The sequence below is a fragment of the Castor canadensis genome, chromosome 11 (assembly GCF_047511655.1).
Source record: "Castor canadensis chromosome 11, mCasCan1.hap1v2, whole genome shotgun sequence".
Taxonomy (NCBI): domain Eukaryota; kingdom Metazoa; phylum Chordata; class Mammalia; order Rodentia; family Castoridae; genus Castor; species Castor canadensis.
The window spans coordinates 78688031-78706186 of record NC_133396.1 but is presented as its reverse complement, the minus strand read 5'-3'; the positions used below and the strand labels follow the sequence as shown (position 1 = coordinate 78706186).

The 18156-nt window shown below is 37.8% G+C and overlaps 2 protein-coding genes across 4 annotated transcripts in view; one reads left to right on the top strand and one right to left on the bottom strand.

Moving 5' to 3' along the window:
* Trmt1l (tRNA methyltransferase 1L) overlaps positions 1 to 11769 on the bottom strand; it is a 31521-nt gene extending 19752 nt beyond the window's left edge. Inside the window, exons 1-5 of one of the 3 annotated variants that reach the window (XM_074047256.1) lie at positions 11292 to 11769; positions 9613 to 9759; positions 6126 to 6236; positions 4654 to 4767; positions 1317 to 1381 (exon numbers count right to left, since the gene is read on the bottom strand). In XM_074047256.1, coding sequence (XP_073903357.1) covers positions 1317 to 1381; positions 4654 to 4767; positions 6126 to 6236; positions 9613 to 9759; positions 11292 to 11523 — 669 coding nt within the window. In that variant the 5' untranslated portion in view covers positions 11524 to 11769. The remainder of the gene's footprint in view (positions 1 to 1316; positions 1382 to 4653; positions 4768 to 6125; positions 6237 to 9612; positions 9760 to 11291) is intronic. The other 2 variants (XM_020177071.2, XM_020177072.2) reach the window with 2 other exon arrangements.
* Positions 11770 to 12024: 255 nt separating this feature from the next.
* Positions 12025 to 18156, top strand: part of Swt1 (SWT1 RNA endoribonuclease homolog) — an 88375-nt gene continuing 82243 nt past the window's right edge. The window contains 4 exon segments of the mRNA XM_074047253.1: positions 12025 to 12057; positions 13712 to 13782; positions 15271 to 15369; positions 16383 to 16469. Of these exon segments, the coding sequence (XP_073903354.1) occupies positions 15316 to 15369; positions 16383 to 16469 (141 nt within the window). The 5' untranslated portion in view covers positions 12025 to 12057; positions 13712 to 13782; positions 15271 to 15315.

Below are 18156 nucleotides of genomic sequence, written 5' to 3'. Positions count from 1 at the left end.
TCACAGATTTCAAGTTACCAATGTGACATCACTGAATGTGAGTTTGGAAAGAGATATATATCACTGTATCTTTAGACAGCACTGACACCATGCAGATATAAACAGATGTAGACAACTGTAAGGGCACAGATAACAGTAAAATGTGGTATAATAATTAGGGATGGTGACTTCTGAATAGCCACTACATTTGCTTTTTCTTATTATATCTATTATTATTCTCATATCTATATCTATATATCAATCCACTCTGATCTGGAACTGACCATTCTCCTGCCTCAGCCTTCCTAGTGCTGGGATTACATGCAATGCCACCATGCCCGACCTTTACATTTAGTTTCTTATAGTAATGGATAATCTTATTTAAAGATATCCTGATGGGTTTTGTTTTGATTTTGTGGTGCTCATGCATGCTACGCAAGTACTCTAGTACTACATCTGCAGCCCAAGGAACACTATTATCCTAGCATTTTACTATTTTTAGTGATTCAAAAGAAAAATGAAAAACGATGACCAACAGGATAAAATGCATTCAGGATAATGCCACTAAAATTTTTATAATTTCTATTCTCCATGGGTCAAATCTATCTTAAAAATAAACACACGCATTTTTAAAGTTACTAATATTTCAGTTTCTGGAGTCTTTTAAATTAAGCCTAAAAGGAAGAACATAGGGAGAATGAATATGAAATGAAACATACTGAGACATTAACTCACAGAAATTTGAAGCTCCTATTTCATGATCAAATTTATTTTAAAAAATACTCTCTGCTTAAACTCTACATTCCAAAATTAATAAATGGGTGAATTTTCATTTTAAACACAAGAACAATTTATCTGACTGAAATTAAATACTAAAATGAGAAGTTCAATATAATAATCTTTTTTTCCAAAATTTCATATTTTTCCTATTGTGATCATCTGAAAGTACTCAGATAAGAATTTTAAAATAAACCTCACTGCTGAACATGCATGTTTTAATTTTAAATCAAGACTAGCTTCTTACCAGGCACCGGTGGCTCACACCTGTAATCCTAGCTATTCAGGAGGCAGCAACCAAGAGGATCATGGTTCAAAGTCAGCCCGGACAAACAGTTCCATGAGATCCTATCTTGAAAAAAACCCTTCACAAAAAACAGCTGGTGGAGTGGCTCAAGGTGAAGGCCTTGAGTTCAAGCCTCAATACCACAAAAAAAAAAAAAAAAAAAAGCTTCTTGGCTTTTTAGATAAGATCAAGTATACTTTTAAAGCAAGTAAAAAAAATTGCACTTCCTTAAAAAGACTAAATTAAAAAATAAAAAAATCTAGTATCCAATTACCTGTTCTCCAATAACATTTGGTTTTACTGGTCGACAAGGTAAGTGACAAATGCACATCCTGTAACCTAGAATGAAGAATGGCTGTTTTATTAGTGTTCATTAAATATTTGGCTAGCATTAAACATTACAAGCAAATTTTATGTCAGAACAATTGGGATTATCCTTGTATTTGTGACATCATAATTACTTAAATGAGACTGCTTTAGTTTATTCATGAGCTAAATGGATGAATGGATAGATACAAATACAGAAGATCCATATTCAAATTCTGATTCTGTCATAACTGCTTTTATCTTAGTTGTTAAGATTAGTTGTTTAGCTTCTCTGGCATTCAGTTTTATCATCTACTCTCTGCCAACTTAAGCTTCACCTTCTTTGTCTCAATCTATATTTTTCATTATATAGATGAAATGTATCACCCCATCTATAATATGACTTTTTTCCTTTGATAACTAAGTCCTTTCATGATTTCTACTCTCTCTCCTATGGGAAGGAATCCCAAATTATAGCTGTAGTTACTAACTCATTCCTGAGAGCCAGAACCCTATATACAATTGCCTGTTAAAGACCTATGGCTGATTATCTGGTCAGCATCTCAAAACTTAGGTGCTGTGCCCAGAGCCTTGTATACACTAGGCAAGTACTCTATCACTGAGTTACATCCCTGGCCTCTATTGCTTCTTCTTGAATCAGGTCTCTTTAGTTATCTGGAGTGGTTTTTTTTTTTTCCTTTATATTGTGCTGGGGTACACTGTGGCATTTACAAAAGTTCTTACAATATATCAAGTATTTCATACTTGAATTCACTGATGATAATGACTTACAGTCTCTTCTAACCCAAAGCCGTTAAGTCATTTCTCTTTTCTTCTTATGCTTTACATCAAATCATTTCTTACTTGTATATGCTAAAGTCTCCTAGAACTCAGGGCTTGTTTTTTTTCCATTACTAGGCACACTTACAGTTATCTCATTAAGTCTTGTGGCTTTAAATGCCATCTTATTCTGACAGCTCCCAAATGCATGTCTCTAGTCCCAACCACTCCCTCCCTGAAATTCCACATTTGTATAGCCTCTTGGACACTTGATACCTTAACTTTGATGCATCTCAACCTTTGATGCCTATATCTGAGGTCCTGGCCTTCTTCCCCACATATGATCCTAATGCAATTGCCTCCAGCTCAGTAAAGGACAGCTCCATTTTTCTACTTGCTCAAGTCCCAAACCCAAACATTCTTGGCTCTCATTCTTTCACAGCTCTCATTCCTCAGTATATCTTGTTGCTTTTGCCCTCAACATATTTGCCAACTACTTTGAAGCCTGCTTATTAAGGCAAAAACTATCATATCTTCACCATCTACCAAATCACTATCATGTGAAAAAACCCTACAGCCCAATGTACATGAGAAAATCACAGGTCATTTGAGAAGAAAATAACTTGGAGAGAGACCAAACCTTAAAGTTAAATAATGGCCTAAATGAAGAATGTGAAGGAAACCTTGTAAATTAAAATAACAACTTTCTTATGCTAAGAAGCCAACATGGTTTACTATATATTCTTTTTATTTTTTTTTTTTCTTGCAATACTGGGGATTGAACCCAGGGTCTTGAACATGCTAGGCAAATATGTTACTTCTACTTGAATTATACCCCCACCTTTTTTATTTCTGGATTAGGGACTCTTAACTTTGACCTCTTCTGTCCCTGAACTCATGATCCTCCTGCTTCCACCTCCCAAGTAGCTGGGATTACCTGTATATGTCATCACACCTGGCCTGAATTAATCTCTAATTTCCTTTTCCCTAAATAACTACTTGTAAACTTTTATACCAGGACTACTAAGAAAATCTTTCTTGCTGGGCACTGGTGGCTCATGCCTGTAATCCTAGCTACAAAGGAGGCAGAGGTCAGGAGGACAGTGGTTTGAAGCCAACCTGGGCAAATAGTTCTTAAGCCCCTATCTCAAAAATACCTAACACAAAAAGGGCTGGTGGACTGACTCAAGATGTAGGCCCTGAGTTCAAGCCCTGGTACTGGAAAAAAAAAAAAAAAGTCATTCTGGCATACTTCTAGCTTCTTTTCTGGGTATCTCATACTAGCCATTTCATCCAGTTTGGTTGAAATGCCAGACAACTTTATTTAACAATTTCTGTGCTGACATAATCATATACAAGTGTAAATATATATACACACAAATATATATATAGATATAAACATGTTTCATCCAAATGGAATACTGTAAAACCTTTCCTATACATTGCTGTTTTCATTAGTAGTTTATTGTAGAAATACTTCCAATTTAGCTGGTATATACAGAATATACTCTTTTCATTGATGGCATTATAGTTCATGATATATGCCCTAATTTAGTCAACTAGCCTTTGTAATTCAAAGTTTTTGTTATGAAGTACATGGTAGAATGAATATTCTTGTACATCTATCCTTGCCTATTGATTCTTTTACTTCTGTGGCACTTAGGAGAGAAATTGCCTGGTAGGCTGATATGTGAATTTTAAAATTTAAGAACCATTACTAGACATTTTTCCTAAAATGCTATCATACTTTGCTTAGTTCACTATCTTAGAATCTGGGAAGTTTTAACTTAATAAAAGCTTGGGTTTTTTTGTCCTTTAACTTTATTCTTTTCATTATAATTCCTCTCATTAAATTTATTCCCCTCAAACTACATTTTTGCCATTATTATAATTGGTGTACTTTTCTAATTTCTGTCAGTAGAGAAAAGCTATGATTTTTGGTATTTATCTTATATTTCACCATCATTCTGAATACTCTTAATTCTTCTAGCTTTTTTATGCTATCAGCAAAATAATAGATTATCACTTTTTTTCCAATATTTATACATTTTTCTCTTTTCTTTTTTTAAAAATTATTATTGTGATGTGTAGGGGTACATTGCTGCATTTACAAAGGACCTTACAATGTATCAAATATGTCAAATATTTACCATCTTATTTTCTTGTTTTACTGCATTTTATTTTGTCTTCAAAAGTATTTAAAATAGTAGTTGTACTACAAAAGGAAAAGTGTTAGCTTAAAACATTGTTCAGTAAACATGGATTTCTTGGACCAGAATATAGAGTACCCAGTTCAGAACAGATAGATGCCTAATAAATGTTTGCTACACTAAACTTCTGCCATGGATTGCTGATGGGGCTACTACTTTTATTAAATACATTAAAAGTAGAGGCACTAAATCCTTCATAAATTTAAAATGAAAATGTTTGATAATGTTCACACTAAGTCTCCCAAACTAACAATAAATGCTGAATTTCATGTATATCACTCTTTAGCACAAAAATATTACCCTTCAAATACTAACCTTCAAATTCAACTGAGACTTTCCAGTGTAAATTTTGAAGGTGACGACGAAGCTTATGACTATTACAAGCTCTGAATTTCTCCACAGGGCACAATGGACAAGCCTGTTTATTTCCTTAAAAAGAAAAAAAAAAAAAAACCAAAGCACAGAATATAGCTATTAATACCTAGATTCAGGAACAAAAGAGGTAACAGGAGACTTCTCCATGCTCCCTTCCTACTTCTTAAATAAAATCTTTCTTACTCCAGGATGGAGCTCATAATAGTCATAGCACATGATTAGTGATTTTTTAAATTCTTAAACTCTCCTGTGATCAACTGATGCCTTTGTTGCCACCAGGAACAGAGAAGTTGATGAACTGATAAACTGTATACTCTCTTCAAACCAAGACTATCATTCAGTACTTTCGGTGGGGAGAGGAGAGTAGGCAAGGACATCACTTATCACATTCCCCAAGAGGCAAGAATTGGCAAAAATGTGAAAGTGTCCCTTATGGTATTTCTCTACTATTCTGAGAGCAACAAAGACATATAGGGTTAGAAATACAGAAGATGGAAGTGTAATGAATAGATAAGATCCAATATAATTGCTATTCTGAGACCAGGTGCATGGTGACAACCAATGCATCCTGGATTTCACTATATTACTTAACTTATAAGTTTTTTTCTTTTTCATTATGACATATTCCTGAAATGATTGTGGATCACAAAAATAGAAGTCTTAATTGGAAATGTATCTCAAAACTTTGACAGTGTATGTTAAAATCTCAAAATCAGGTTGGCAGAGTGGCTCAAGTGGTAGAGCGCCTGCCTAGAAAGCACTGAGGCCCTTATTTCAAGCCCCAGTGCCACCAAAAATAAAATAAAATAAATCTCAAATTCAGACTTAAAGCAATGAGAGATACAAAATAATTAGTAATTTGCAATCATTTTTAGCCCAACAAATATCTTTCACAGAAAGCACCATATAAGAATAGGTACAATTTTTTTTTATACACACTGTCTGCTGTAAGAAAAAACCCATGAAATTTTGATGAAAACCAAGCACTAAGGACAGCAGAGCATAGAGTGGAAGGAGCATGGAGCCTGGACAACATTACAGACCTCTTGTACCAATAACCCTAAATGGCCTGTCTTGAGACTTCTTTGACATCATAGAATTTTAACTCCTGTATTATTTAAAACACTGTTTGGAGGATCTCTGTAGCTTGTAGCCAATATAATTTTTACATTATAGAACACACGGCCTCTAAATATCCATGAGATTGTAATTTCCCTGAAATGTTATAAAATAACTTATTCTACAGAACCTTTGCAGATAAAAGACTATTAATTTCCTGAATAATTTTTTTTTACTAGTGGTCTTTTTTGATAGGAATAAACAATTCTATTCTTAGCAAACTGTTTTCATGAGCTGAGAGATGACAACCTATTAGAGATTAATAGGGGGGAAAAATCCAAACATGGAAATACCTGCGTCAAGATTATCTGAGTTCAATGAACTGGTAGACTCAAAATCTCCTTCAGGTATGAAAGCTAACTTCTCTAGGTCAGCAAGCTGCCTTTGAATTGAGATGTGTCTCTCTGAAAGGTAAATTTAAGAGTTAGAAAATTATGTTTAAATAATTTTTTTAGTTCCATTTTTATTTGATCATATCAAATACAAGTTTACACTTTTACTTCCTGTAGTAAAGAATCCTAGTACTTAAATAGTGAATATTGCTATAGTTCACTACATAAAATGCCAAGTGTGCTTCAGAATGCAAAAGAGTTGGAGGAAAAAACTCCATTGTATAAACTCATAGCTTTAAAATTTTATTCAGTCAATCAATCTACAAAAAAACCCATTTTGATACTATTCAAAACAATGAAGAAATATACAAACTGTCTTCAAAGAACTTTCAAGCATGCAGAAGAGATTAGTGTGTGAATGTCTAACTGCAATACAAGGTAGAATGAAACCAATACTAAAGTTAAAGGTAATATGATACAGGTGTATGATGGAGAGGACTGACTAACAAGTGACTTAATAAGCAGTATTTGATACTTAAGGTTATGAGCAGAATTTCACTAAGTAGAGAACTAGTGACTAGACTTATAAATTGAAGTAACCTCATGAATAAAAGCACTTAGTATAAAACATACAGCCACTCCTACCCCACCCTTGGCTAGAATGTAGTATATTTGGGGGGGATGGAGAAGGTAGGAAAACATGCAGAATGGTTATATAGATCATAGGAAGCATAAATTCTATGTAAGTTAGTTTGGACATAATTCTTCAGATAATGATGTCATTTCAGGTGTTTATGCTTTTCTTTTTTTGGCAGTACTAGGGTTTGAACTCAGGGCCTCATGCTAGGCAGGCACTCTACAATTTGAGTGACTATGTCAGCCTTTTTTGTCTTGGGTCTTGCCAACTATTTGCCTGGGACTGGCTTTGAACCTCCAGATCTCTGCCTGCTGAGTAGCTAGGATTATAGGTGTGAGCCACTAGCGCTCAGCAGGTTTTTGATTTGACTATGCTTCAGGAGAGTAGCTCTGGTAGCATACAAAGGATCAATAATAGAGGTGAGAAAGTGAGTAATGGAAAGGTATAGGAGAATAGAATTAAAAAGAAAAAAAAAACAACTTAGACTTGAGGAGTCAAGGTGTAGGGTATAATAAAAAATTATTGTCAGAGTCTGAGTTTACATAGTTGAGAAAGATAAGGAAACCCTTCTGGCACAAAGGAAAACTGAAAAGGAAGTTTTTGACATAGTGTATTAAAGATAGAGGTAATGTCCAGTACACAGTTGAAAATGTTTTTTCTGGGGCTCAAGAGGGACTTTGGAGATACAAGTCAAAAAATATTAGGTAAAACTATGGGAACAAGAAAGCCTAAGGAGTGCTTGCTAAGTTCAATCACCCATACTGTCCCCTCCCCAAAAAAAAAGTTTAAGGAAAAAATGTCATGAAAACAACAAGGAAAAAGCCAAGACCCATCTTACTCTGTTATGACTGATTTCACCTAAAATTAACTTTTAAATCTTATATGGCTGGCAGAGTGGCTCAAGTGGTAGAGTGTATGCCTGGCAAGCATGAGGCCCTGCGTTCTAAACCCAAGTACTGCCAAAAAAGAAACAAAAAACAAAAACCAAACAAACAAAAAAAAATCTTACTAATATTTTTGTTCTGATGCATACTTCTGAATCATTACATTTTTGCTCCAGTTATGCATTTTTAGGTTTCTTAAATATTACATACTCTTCAAATCAGTATTTGTAAAATTTTTAAATATTTGAACAAGTTTTAATATATGAAAGTTTTAAGATATTCTTAATTAGGTGTGGGGGGATGCATTCCCCAAAGCTATTAAACCCACTACTGATTAATATAAATGGATATAATCTAGATGTGAGGCATGAAGGGATAGAGGTACTTAGAAGTTGAGTAAAAAATCAGGAAGGTAGATACAGAAAGAGTAAATGGTAAGAAGAATCAAGATTAACAAAGAACTCAAAGGAGACGAGTCTATAAAAGAGAAATGCTAATTTTTACAAACAGTTGTAAATATCAAGTGTACACTGGATTTACCAAGTCTTGGTGACCTTTAAAAAAGCAGGTGCAGCGAAGTATTTGGGAAAAGAAATAAAATTGGAAGAGGAAAGGAAATATAGAAAAATCAAGGTATTCATTTTTTGAAGAACTTTGGTAGTTAAAAGGAAAAAAAGGAGATGGATGATACTGTAATTTGCTTTTTTTTTTAAGGACAGAGAAACCTAAATACATGTGCATCCCAAAGGAAAGGAACATTTACAAAGTGGGATCCTGAATATATAAGACCAGAAGATGCTAGCTGATAGGCAAAGATCCCTAAGGATATAGGAGATAACAGAATAAACCTCAGGACTCTCTAGTATTCGTTATGCTAAATAATTTAAAGCCTCAAGACTTTTTTAATTCTTGACAGTGCCACCTTCCCTCCCTCAGTTTCACTGAGCTCATATGTTCCTTCATTTTATAACTTCTGACCTTTTTGTCTTCTTCATAATTAAGCATTAAGCAGGCAGGGGCTATGCCTTAATTACTTTTCTGGTGGCTAAGTGCCTAGTACAGGAACTTGTTCATAGCAGGCACACTAAGGTATATTAATTAGAAGAACCCACTAGACTTTTTAAATAAAAAATTTTAGAATCTAACTCAATACTATCAGACATTCCTGCTCAAATTTATTAAAAGGTGATTTTCCACCTTACTAAAAATAAGCAAAAGCGGCCAGGTGCCAGTGGCTCATGCCGGTACTCAGGAGGTAAAGATCAGTAAGATCATGGTCCAAAGCCAGGGCTTGAGAGACCCTCAAAGTACCAAACCTGCCGTAGCAAGTTTGAACTCAGGGCCTCCTGTTTGATAAAATACTTTTTAATTGCTAGATCAGACAGCAATAATTAAGAAAAGAGGGCTTGGGGAGTGGCTTAAGTGGTAGTACACCTGCCTAGCAAACAGGAGGCCCTGAGTTCAAACCTGCTATACAGCGAGAAAAAAAAAAAAAGATCAAGAAAAGAATCCACGTGTATGGAACAAACTATTACATCTATAGCCATAAAGGCTTTTGGCTGTCATACCTCAAAGATTTATGTATGTGAAACAAGATATATAGCATTACATAAAGATGTGCTTATTGAAATTATTATTCTGTTAAGTAGTACAAAACAAGAGAAAGTCTGCTGTTAGAAAACTGAAAATCCTGTAGTACACTATTGAAGAAAACTGTCAAAAGTCTGTCTAAAAATTCATGATATGCCTATAAAACATCTCTAATATCACTTTCTGGTTCAAGAAAGTAGATATCAAATAACCTGAGTTAAAAAAATCAGGAATTTCTGAATCATTATATTTTTGTTCCCATTATACATTTCTGTACTTAAATCTCTCGCCTTGCTTTTTGTAACACACTAATAAATCCAGAAGTCAACAGGCAAACCTCTTGTTAAATTAGAGGAGTCCAAGATGTTAGGAGGCTCTTTGGCAACTTCTTCAGTTACTTTTTCCTCAGTTTTCAGTTCTATTTCTGATACGACATCTTCATCTTGCCTAGTTATGGTTGACTTCAAAGGACTAACTAGACCATCTAAAAACAATTTTAAAAATGTGATTAATATGTAATTTAATCCTAATGCATTTCAGATTTCTTAATCACTACATATTTGTCCCAATAATGCAGTTTCAGGTTTCTCAAATAGCACACAGTTTTCAAATTATACACTTGTAAGTTTTGGAATATATAAGTAAATGTTTCCGAACTGTGTTCAACTTTTTCTAAGGGAAAAAAAAAAAAGGGTCTACCTATGGAGTCCAGGGTGGTCTTGAACTGCAGATCCTCCTGCCTCAGCCTCTCAAGTGCTATGAATATGAATTTTTAATGATGGGGAGGCATAGAAAGCTAGTATTCCCCAATGCAGCTGAATCACTCTAACTTAAATAGACACAATCAGAATACAGGAGGCTACTTACTCAGCAGACTGTTAAAACTCCTTTCCCACTCAGGCACCCTAGTTGTAAGGGAAGAAATAACTGGCCTTATTTTGTGTCTACAAGTTCTGACAGCCTATAAGGGGCCTATCTCAGGCATGGTGATTTTGTTTTTCCTGTGACCAGTCCTACTTTTAATGTACTGTAAAAGTTATACGTTGATTTAAAATAATTCTATTAGATTATGACTATCCAAGTGTTTCATAAACATCAAACTCGAAACTGACCTAGAAGTACTACAGATGATGGAGTGAGGTATTTTAAGTGATAATTCTGGGAGAGTATAAAAGTCACTTTATGGACCACACAAATTTTTGCTAAATTCATCAAATCTTTCTAGACCTCACGTTTAAAAATGCTTAGAAGACCCTTACAAAAGTGTTAATCACCAATATTTTAAATTCCTATATGGTCTAATAAAACCACCGTTTAGAAAACATGCATGCACATTCAGAGCACAATATGGGCTAATTCATTAATTTCCAACAGTAGACTTCTGATGGAACTCAATTGGAATTTACACGAGGACATCCTAATTTAGTAGACTCTCCCAATCAACTCACGACACTCAAATTCTTTCGTGGAAGCAGGTTACTACAGAAAATGAAGTAAGGGGGGAAAAAAGACCCATCTCTTTGTCTAAGATGATGCAGAAAAATCAGTTGCCAGTAATTCCTACATCCTTGCAGCTGGGATCTCCTATCTAACCTACCAGGTTGCCTAGGTTACCATGTCACCTTTTTTTTTTTTTTTTAACCATGTCACATTTGAAAGGACACAGCAGACCGACCCGGTTGAGAGGGAAACAACCAAATGATGTGCAACCTCTCTTTTTTTTTTTTAATAAAAAATTCTCTTGAACGGAAAAGCCCTTAACCTCATCACCTACTTCTGCAACATCCCTGGCCTCCACATACGTCTCGCTGTGATGACCTCGAGGGTTATGGAGGTGCTTTCTTCCGTTCTGGGCCTATTTTACCCTTACTCGCTACACCGCTGCCGCCCTCGGGTCCCCTAAACCTACCTTTCCCCATAAAATCCACCCCAGACAGAGAAGGGCCCCCCTACTCCCCAGCAAGGAGCCTCGGCTCGCCTCTCTGCGGCAGAGGGATCCGAGCGCTCTGCACTTACTGCTTTCGGCTTCCTCGGGGGCCGAGGCTAGGGACGGGGACAGGGCCGGAGCCTGGGCCAGGGTAAGGGCCGGGGCTAGAGCCGAGGCCGGAGTCGGATCCGAGGCCGGAGCCGAATCTGGGGCCGGAGCTGGGACCCGAGCCGAGTCCGCGGCCGAAGACGGGACCCGGACCTGAGCCACCTCCTCCTCCTTCTCCAGAGGTAGCAGCTCCTCCTCCGCCATATTTTCCATAGTTACCGCCTCCGTGCCCGTGGACCGGGAGGGGACTCACGGCGGGGTGAGAGGACTGACGTTAAAGCCCACAAGACTGGATCCAAGGATGGGAGGGACGGGAAGCAAATTGGGAGGGCGGGATACGTGCAACAGACAAAAGACCGTGACCAAATCCTGTCAGCAGAAAAAAAGAAAGCGGTTCAACAACTCCTCGGCTTCCCCTTCCCGGAGTAGTTAGACGCCACCACAAACTGCGCAGAAGCGTGCTGGGGACGGCGTCCAATGGGGTGAGAGAATTCCGTTTCCACGGTGCGTCTCAGTTCCTCCCATAGCCCACCGCAGAACCGAAATGAGACTACAATTCCCAGGGAGCATCGAGCCTTAGGGGCGTGGCCCTCCAAGGAAGTACACGCAGATCTAAACAAACGCTCGGGAGCGTTCTAGCGCAGAACTACACTTCCCAGCAGGCAGCGGGTTAGCGAGGCGGTAGAGGTGGGGCTGGAGGGGGTTTTCTTGTCAGGGCCTTCAGAGTCACCGCCGCCGTCGGGGTTGGTAAGGTTTGGAGAGCTAGGGGTGCGTTGGCTTTTCGCTGGGCTGCCCAGCTCCCCCCCCCAACCCCCTCCTCCAGCACTCTAGCGGGCAAGCCGGTCGGCCTGAGGTCTCGAGGACCAGTGGCGCCTGAGCGGTGCGATTCTGTGGGCGGGTCCGGGGTCCGGACTGTTCGGGGCAGGGTGCGGCCCTCGTTGGGTGGAAGGAGCTGGCGGGTTGGTGGGCCTGGCGGTTTACGTGCCCCGCAGAGCCTGCCTGTCAGTTTGTCCCAGCGGCTTGGAGTTGGGCCCCTTTGTACTTCTCGCACCTTACCCACGTTGTGACCAGAGCGCTCGTTTCCTTTATATTTTAGTTTGGCCGCAGTATGGTCGTAGAGTCCAGTGCACAGGGATTGTTTATGTTTTGTTTTATTTTTTAAATAGCAAGAACTATGAATGCGTCGAGCTTTGGGGCGCTTGGTGATGCTTTTTAGATTCCCTAAGGCCAGTGAATCCCCTTCCCCTCCCCCTCATACTTTATTTTTCCCCCTTTTACTTGAGTGCCTCCTTGGCACTCAAGCCTCATTTTTTTTCTTTCTTTCTTTCTTTCTTTTTTTTCTTTCTTTCAATAAGCCCACTGGAGCAGGCCCGGAAAAAACGAGTTTTCTGGTTTCTCCGCCTGGAACTAACTGGAGGAGAGGGAAGGCACTTTGAGTCTTAAGCTGCTTTCTTACTGTAGTTCCTACTTATTTGAGAACCCGGAGAGCGGAGAGGTGATTTATTTGGCACTTTGAAATGCTAACTGGAAGTTAGACTCCCCACCAGTTAGGAGTGTATCCATAGGGTTTTTTGATTTGTTTGTTTTTTTGGGGGGGGGGCGTGTGTGTGTTTAACTGATTGTCCCCATGAAACTTTTGCAAGTTCTAAAGCCCTTTTAAGGACTGGAGATGTAACTCAGAGGTAGAGGTTTTTGCCTAGCAAGTGCAAGGCCCTGGATTCTACTCTCCAGTTCCTCAAGAAAACTAAAGCCTTTTGAATACACTCCCTTTTTAACTAGTATTCCTGGATGTGTAGTTTATTTACTGTCTCACTGTTTTTAACCGTCATTTTAAAAATGGGATTATAACATTATATAACCTGTGTGATTATAACCTAGAGAAATGCTGTCAGTGCACCATCCAAAAAAAAAATTTTTTTCAGACAAGCCTTTTATAAAAAATTTTGCCGATTTTGGGGATAGAAAGCAGCTTTTTTTTCTTTTGTCGTTGTTTCTAAAAATTACATAATTTGACTCAGTATGTCAACCTAATCATTTAATACCTGCTGGAAACCAGAAGATGAAAATGATTCAATTATAGCATGTAGATTCTGTGGGAATTTTAGTTAAGAATTTCTGAGCATGAAGACTTTTTTTTTTTCCTTGCAGGACTGGGTTTCGAACTCGGGGTCTCACACTTGCTAGGCAGACACTCTACCTTGAGCAACTACATCAGCCCTGTTTTGTGTTGAGTATTTTCCAGATAGGGTGTGTCTTGAGACTGTTTCTTCTGGCTGGCTTCCAGCCAGGAATCTCCTGATCTGTGCTTCTGGGGTATTACAGGTTGAGCCACTGGTGCCCAGCTGAAGAAATCTTGAGTTTGAAGAATTATATTCTCTTTCTCTTTTTTTTGATTTGTCAGTACTAAGGTTTGAACTCAGGGTCTTCCCTACCATTTGAGCCATGACACCAGTCTTTGAAGAATTATATTAAGGGAGTATACTTGTGCATCAATTGCTGCATAAATTATCTCAAAAGTTTAGTGCCTTAAAGCAACCATAAATTACCCCACAGTTTCTATGGATTAGGATGGGATCTGGCTCTGGCTCTGATTTTCATGAAATTGCAGTGAAGATATTTCCTAGGACTGCTGTTGTGAAGACTTGATAGGACTTTGTAGGATCAGCTTCAAAGGTGGCTTATTGCTGGTGGAGTACCTCAAGTGGTAGAGTGCTGCCTAGCCAATTAGGCCCTGAGTTTAAACCCCAGTACCTCCAAAAAAAAAAAAAAAAAGAATCCAAAGCAGAGGGGGTTTACTTACATGTCTGGCAGTTGGTTCTGGTTTTTGGCCAAGAGGCCTAGTTCTTCCCAGGTGGGCCTTTCCATGGACTGCTTTAGTGACGCTCAGAACATGGGGTCCAGCTTTCCTAGAGTGAGCAATCCAAGTTAGCAAGGCAGTTAACACAGTGTCTTATATGACTTAGCCACAAACTACCATGTAGCTATAGCCTATAGGTTACACAGGCCAGCCCTATCATTGTGGAAGGGACTACATAAGAGTGTGATTACCTGGGCAGGGATCATAAGAAACCATCCAGGAGTCTGCCCACACAGGAAGTCTACCTGCACTTAGTTTGTTTTGATTTGCATGAAATCAGTATGAACTTCATACTAACATGAATATAAAACATGTTGTAATAAACATATAGATTTTTTTCTTGGCTACTTCACTATCTGCAGTGTTATTTTTCAGTGTGTCTTGTAAGAAAGAGGTTTAAATTAGTATTAGGGTATCCAATACATCAGACCAGAATAGGTCAGTTGAAATTGTAAAATATAACATTATATCCAGTTAGTTATAATGTCTCATGAAAGTTACTTTTTTTCCTTTTTTCTTTCTTATTTATTTATTTTTTTAAAGAAAAGGGTTTTATTATGTTGCCCCAGGTTGTGCCCTAACTCTGGAACTCAGCCCATCGTGTCTCAGCTTCCAAGTAGCAGGGACTACAGGTGTGGGCCACCATGCCAGCTTGAAGTTTTTTTGTTGCTGTTATAATTGTGCTTTATTTCCTACATGGAATGAGACAAGAAAGTGAAAAGAAAATTACTACTGTAATGTGGAAGGTTAACTGTGAATTCAGCTATTACCATAAAGTATCTTACAAGGAAAAACTTCTGAGTACTTTAGAATCGGTTCTCAAAAGTCTGTTGAATATTCATTTAATAATTTTTATTATTAGGTTTTCTGTTAGGTATCAGCATTCTCTTCTCTTTATAGTTATCAAAGCATTTAAACATTGTAGTCAAATTGATCATTCTTTTTTTAGAACCTCACCTACTCTGACTATAACTGACCAGACATAATTGAAATTGCTGGGTTTGTAGCCTTTGTTATGTTCATATTGTCAGCATGTGTCACTATCAGCTATTAACTCTTCTTTGGACTTTGATTCTACCCTTCCTGTCTTCTCGTCTTAACAGATCTACTGATGTTCCCAATCTCTGGCCACTGTATCCCAGCCCGGGATGCTGCTCTGTGCTGCTCGGACACACAATCTTGAGACTGTTTATGACCATAAGGTATGGCTATGTTTGTCTTACAATTTTTTGGGATTGGGGTCAGCAGCTAACAGCATTAACTTGGTCTAGAACAGGGCTAGGGCTGGAAAAGTAAAACAGGTATAGGAATTGGACAGAGGAACTGCTTGTTATATGTAAGTGTTGGAGGTGGCTCAGAATGAAAGTGAATATTCTGATAAAGAATTCATTCACTTCATTCACTAAGCAGACATTGACTAGTACTTCCCAAGTTTTTTATACAGCATTCTTTTCAAGGAACTCTGGTTCTACCAGAAGGGTAACCACATAGCTATTTATTTAGATCCTAATATGTACCACTCTGTGCAAGATATTTTTTATATCCTTTTTTTTCTTTTGACTCTTTCAGAAACCCTCTAGGATGAATTGTCTTTAATTTACATACAATGAAACATGCCCTCCCCCCCCCAGTGTATTCAGTTTGCCTGAAGTCTCATGTAGTGAATGACAGATGGTGTGTCTGGGAAAAATGAAAATTTTTGGTTCTGTGATTGTAGATGGGGTAAAATGTAGCATTTTTGCAGGCAGTTAAAAATAATGACCTGGTGCTTAAGGCAGATGTCAAGGCTCAAGGTATAATTTTGAGTTTTTGATGAAACTGAAGGAGAGGAACAGATCTTTATGAAGGAGAATGTAAGTAAAGAAAAGGGGAACAGCCAGGCTCCAGTGACTTAAGCCTGTCATCCTAGCTACTCAAAGGCAGAGATCAGGAGGATCACAGTTTGAAGCCAGTCTGGGCAAATAGTTTGTGAGACCCTGTCTTGAAAATAGCTAACACAGAAAGGGCTGGTGGAGTGGCTCGAGGTGTAGGCCCTGAATTCAAACCCCAATACTGCAAAAGAAGAGGAGGACAGTGAGAGAATCTTACAATCTTGAGAATGGCTATAAAATAGAAATCATTTTGTAAAACTCAAATCTTTATGTAACTGAGAGAATAATTTCTGATGTACTTTGTAGTAAAAAAAAAAATAATGTATTTTTAATGTTTGTTTTAGCTTTTCAAGATGTCCAACAAAGAATCTTGGGGCAAAGAAGAAAAGTCTCAGAAAAAAGGCACCACCTCTTCACCCATTTTTGATGAAGTGAGACTTTTGATTTATTGACCTAATGTTATCTTTCTTTTTTTTCAATTTATTTTTGTGTAATGAAAAAAATGCACCTCACTTTTGTAATGAGATATGTAAATATTTTGTTCTGCGCATCTGACCTAAGAGAAGTCATTTGCTTTTCCTATTCTTTACTTGCATTATTTATATGAATTCCTTGCAGGTCTGTGGGTAGTTACTATTGTTATCTCAATTAGGCAGATTAAAAAACTGAGATTTAGAGAGTAGTTACTGAGAGGAAAGTAATTTGTGTAGGCATTCCGACTTCAATTCTCAGTGTCCTAAGTCCTTATATTCATAATAATAACTCGCCATTAGACCATTTTCCATTTCTTCAGCATGGGCTAGGATTGTGCTCTCATCAGTCAGTGGCCAGTGCTTTGCAGGGGGTGGGGCTAATGGTAAGGAAGACATGCTCCCATGTTCTTTTCTCTTTTCTCAGCACACTGCCTTTAGAACTGCTTTGTTACATAAAATTTAGGATTTCATTAACTGAGTGAGTAGTGTTTCTAGGAAGCAAGACCACAATGTGATTGATATAACCAAAGCAAACAAACAGAAAATTTTGTAAACAGTTTTATTATTCCATATAGTTCATCATTAGAATTAGACAGTGTGTGTGCTATTTTGCTATAAAAAAATGAGGGACTAATCTGGCAAAGGTAACTATTCATTAAAAAAGTGACTTCGGTGGTAGTAGATTAGTTCATAAGACTTTTATATGGCCTGGATAAAATATTCAACATGCATTGCACTTTTTGACGTTCGTTCCTCACTTACTCATTAGCTCTCTGAATATGAATCTGGCCTTCCAGGTACAGTGATAATTATAAAGGGGGCCGTGGAGCATGGCCATGTAGTACTTTTGTGTCCTTGATGCATACCCCTCCACCATTTGTCATTCATAATTGGCTTGGTGTTTGCGGTTCTACTCATCCCTTCCCCTTCTGGTTCTGGCGTTCAAAATCAGGAGGCCTTGCACCTGACAGGCAAGACCCATACTTTCAGACCCCATTTCCTTTTAAATCTAGCCTAATCAGAGATTTTTTTTTTGCCATCACTTCTCTAGATGTGCTCTTCTTGAAGCCAGTTATAGTTTCCATGTTGCTAACTCCACTGGTCAATTCTCAGACCTCATTTACCTTGACCTTCCAGCAGTATTTGTCATAGTTGATTTATGCTTCTTGAAACTTTTTGATTTAACTTTTGAGATATTCTACTCTCTTTATTTTCCTTTTCTCTGATGAATGCTTCTCAGATTCCTTTGCTGGTTCCTTCCAAGCTAAACTGTAAATTTTTAAGTGTTTTTCAGACTCAGTTTTTCAGCTTAACAAATTGCTATTCCATTCTTCCGATTGCTTAGGCCAAAACTCGTGGTCATCTTCCTGCGTCCAGTCCATCAGCAATTTCTTTATAGTATATTCATAGTCTGACTCCCTCCTCTATTGCTGTCATCATGTTCCAAGCAAATAATTTTGTTTTCCTCAATATTTCTAGAGGTTTCTAAATTGATCTCCCTGCCTCTCCCTTGCTTCCTCATGCACTATTCTTAACATAGTAGCCAGTGTGGTCTTATTATAATGTAAGCCAAATCGTGTCACTTCTTTGCTCAATACTTTCTATTGGTTTTGCATGTCATCTAGAGTAAAATGTGAAGTCCTTG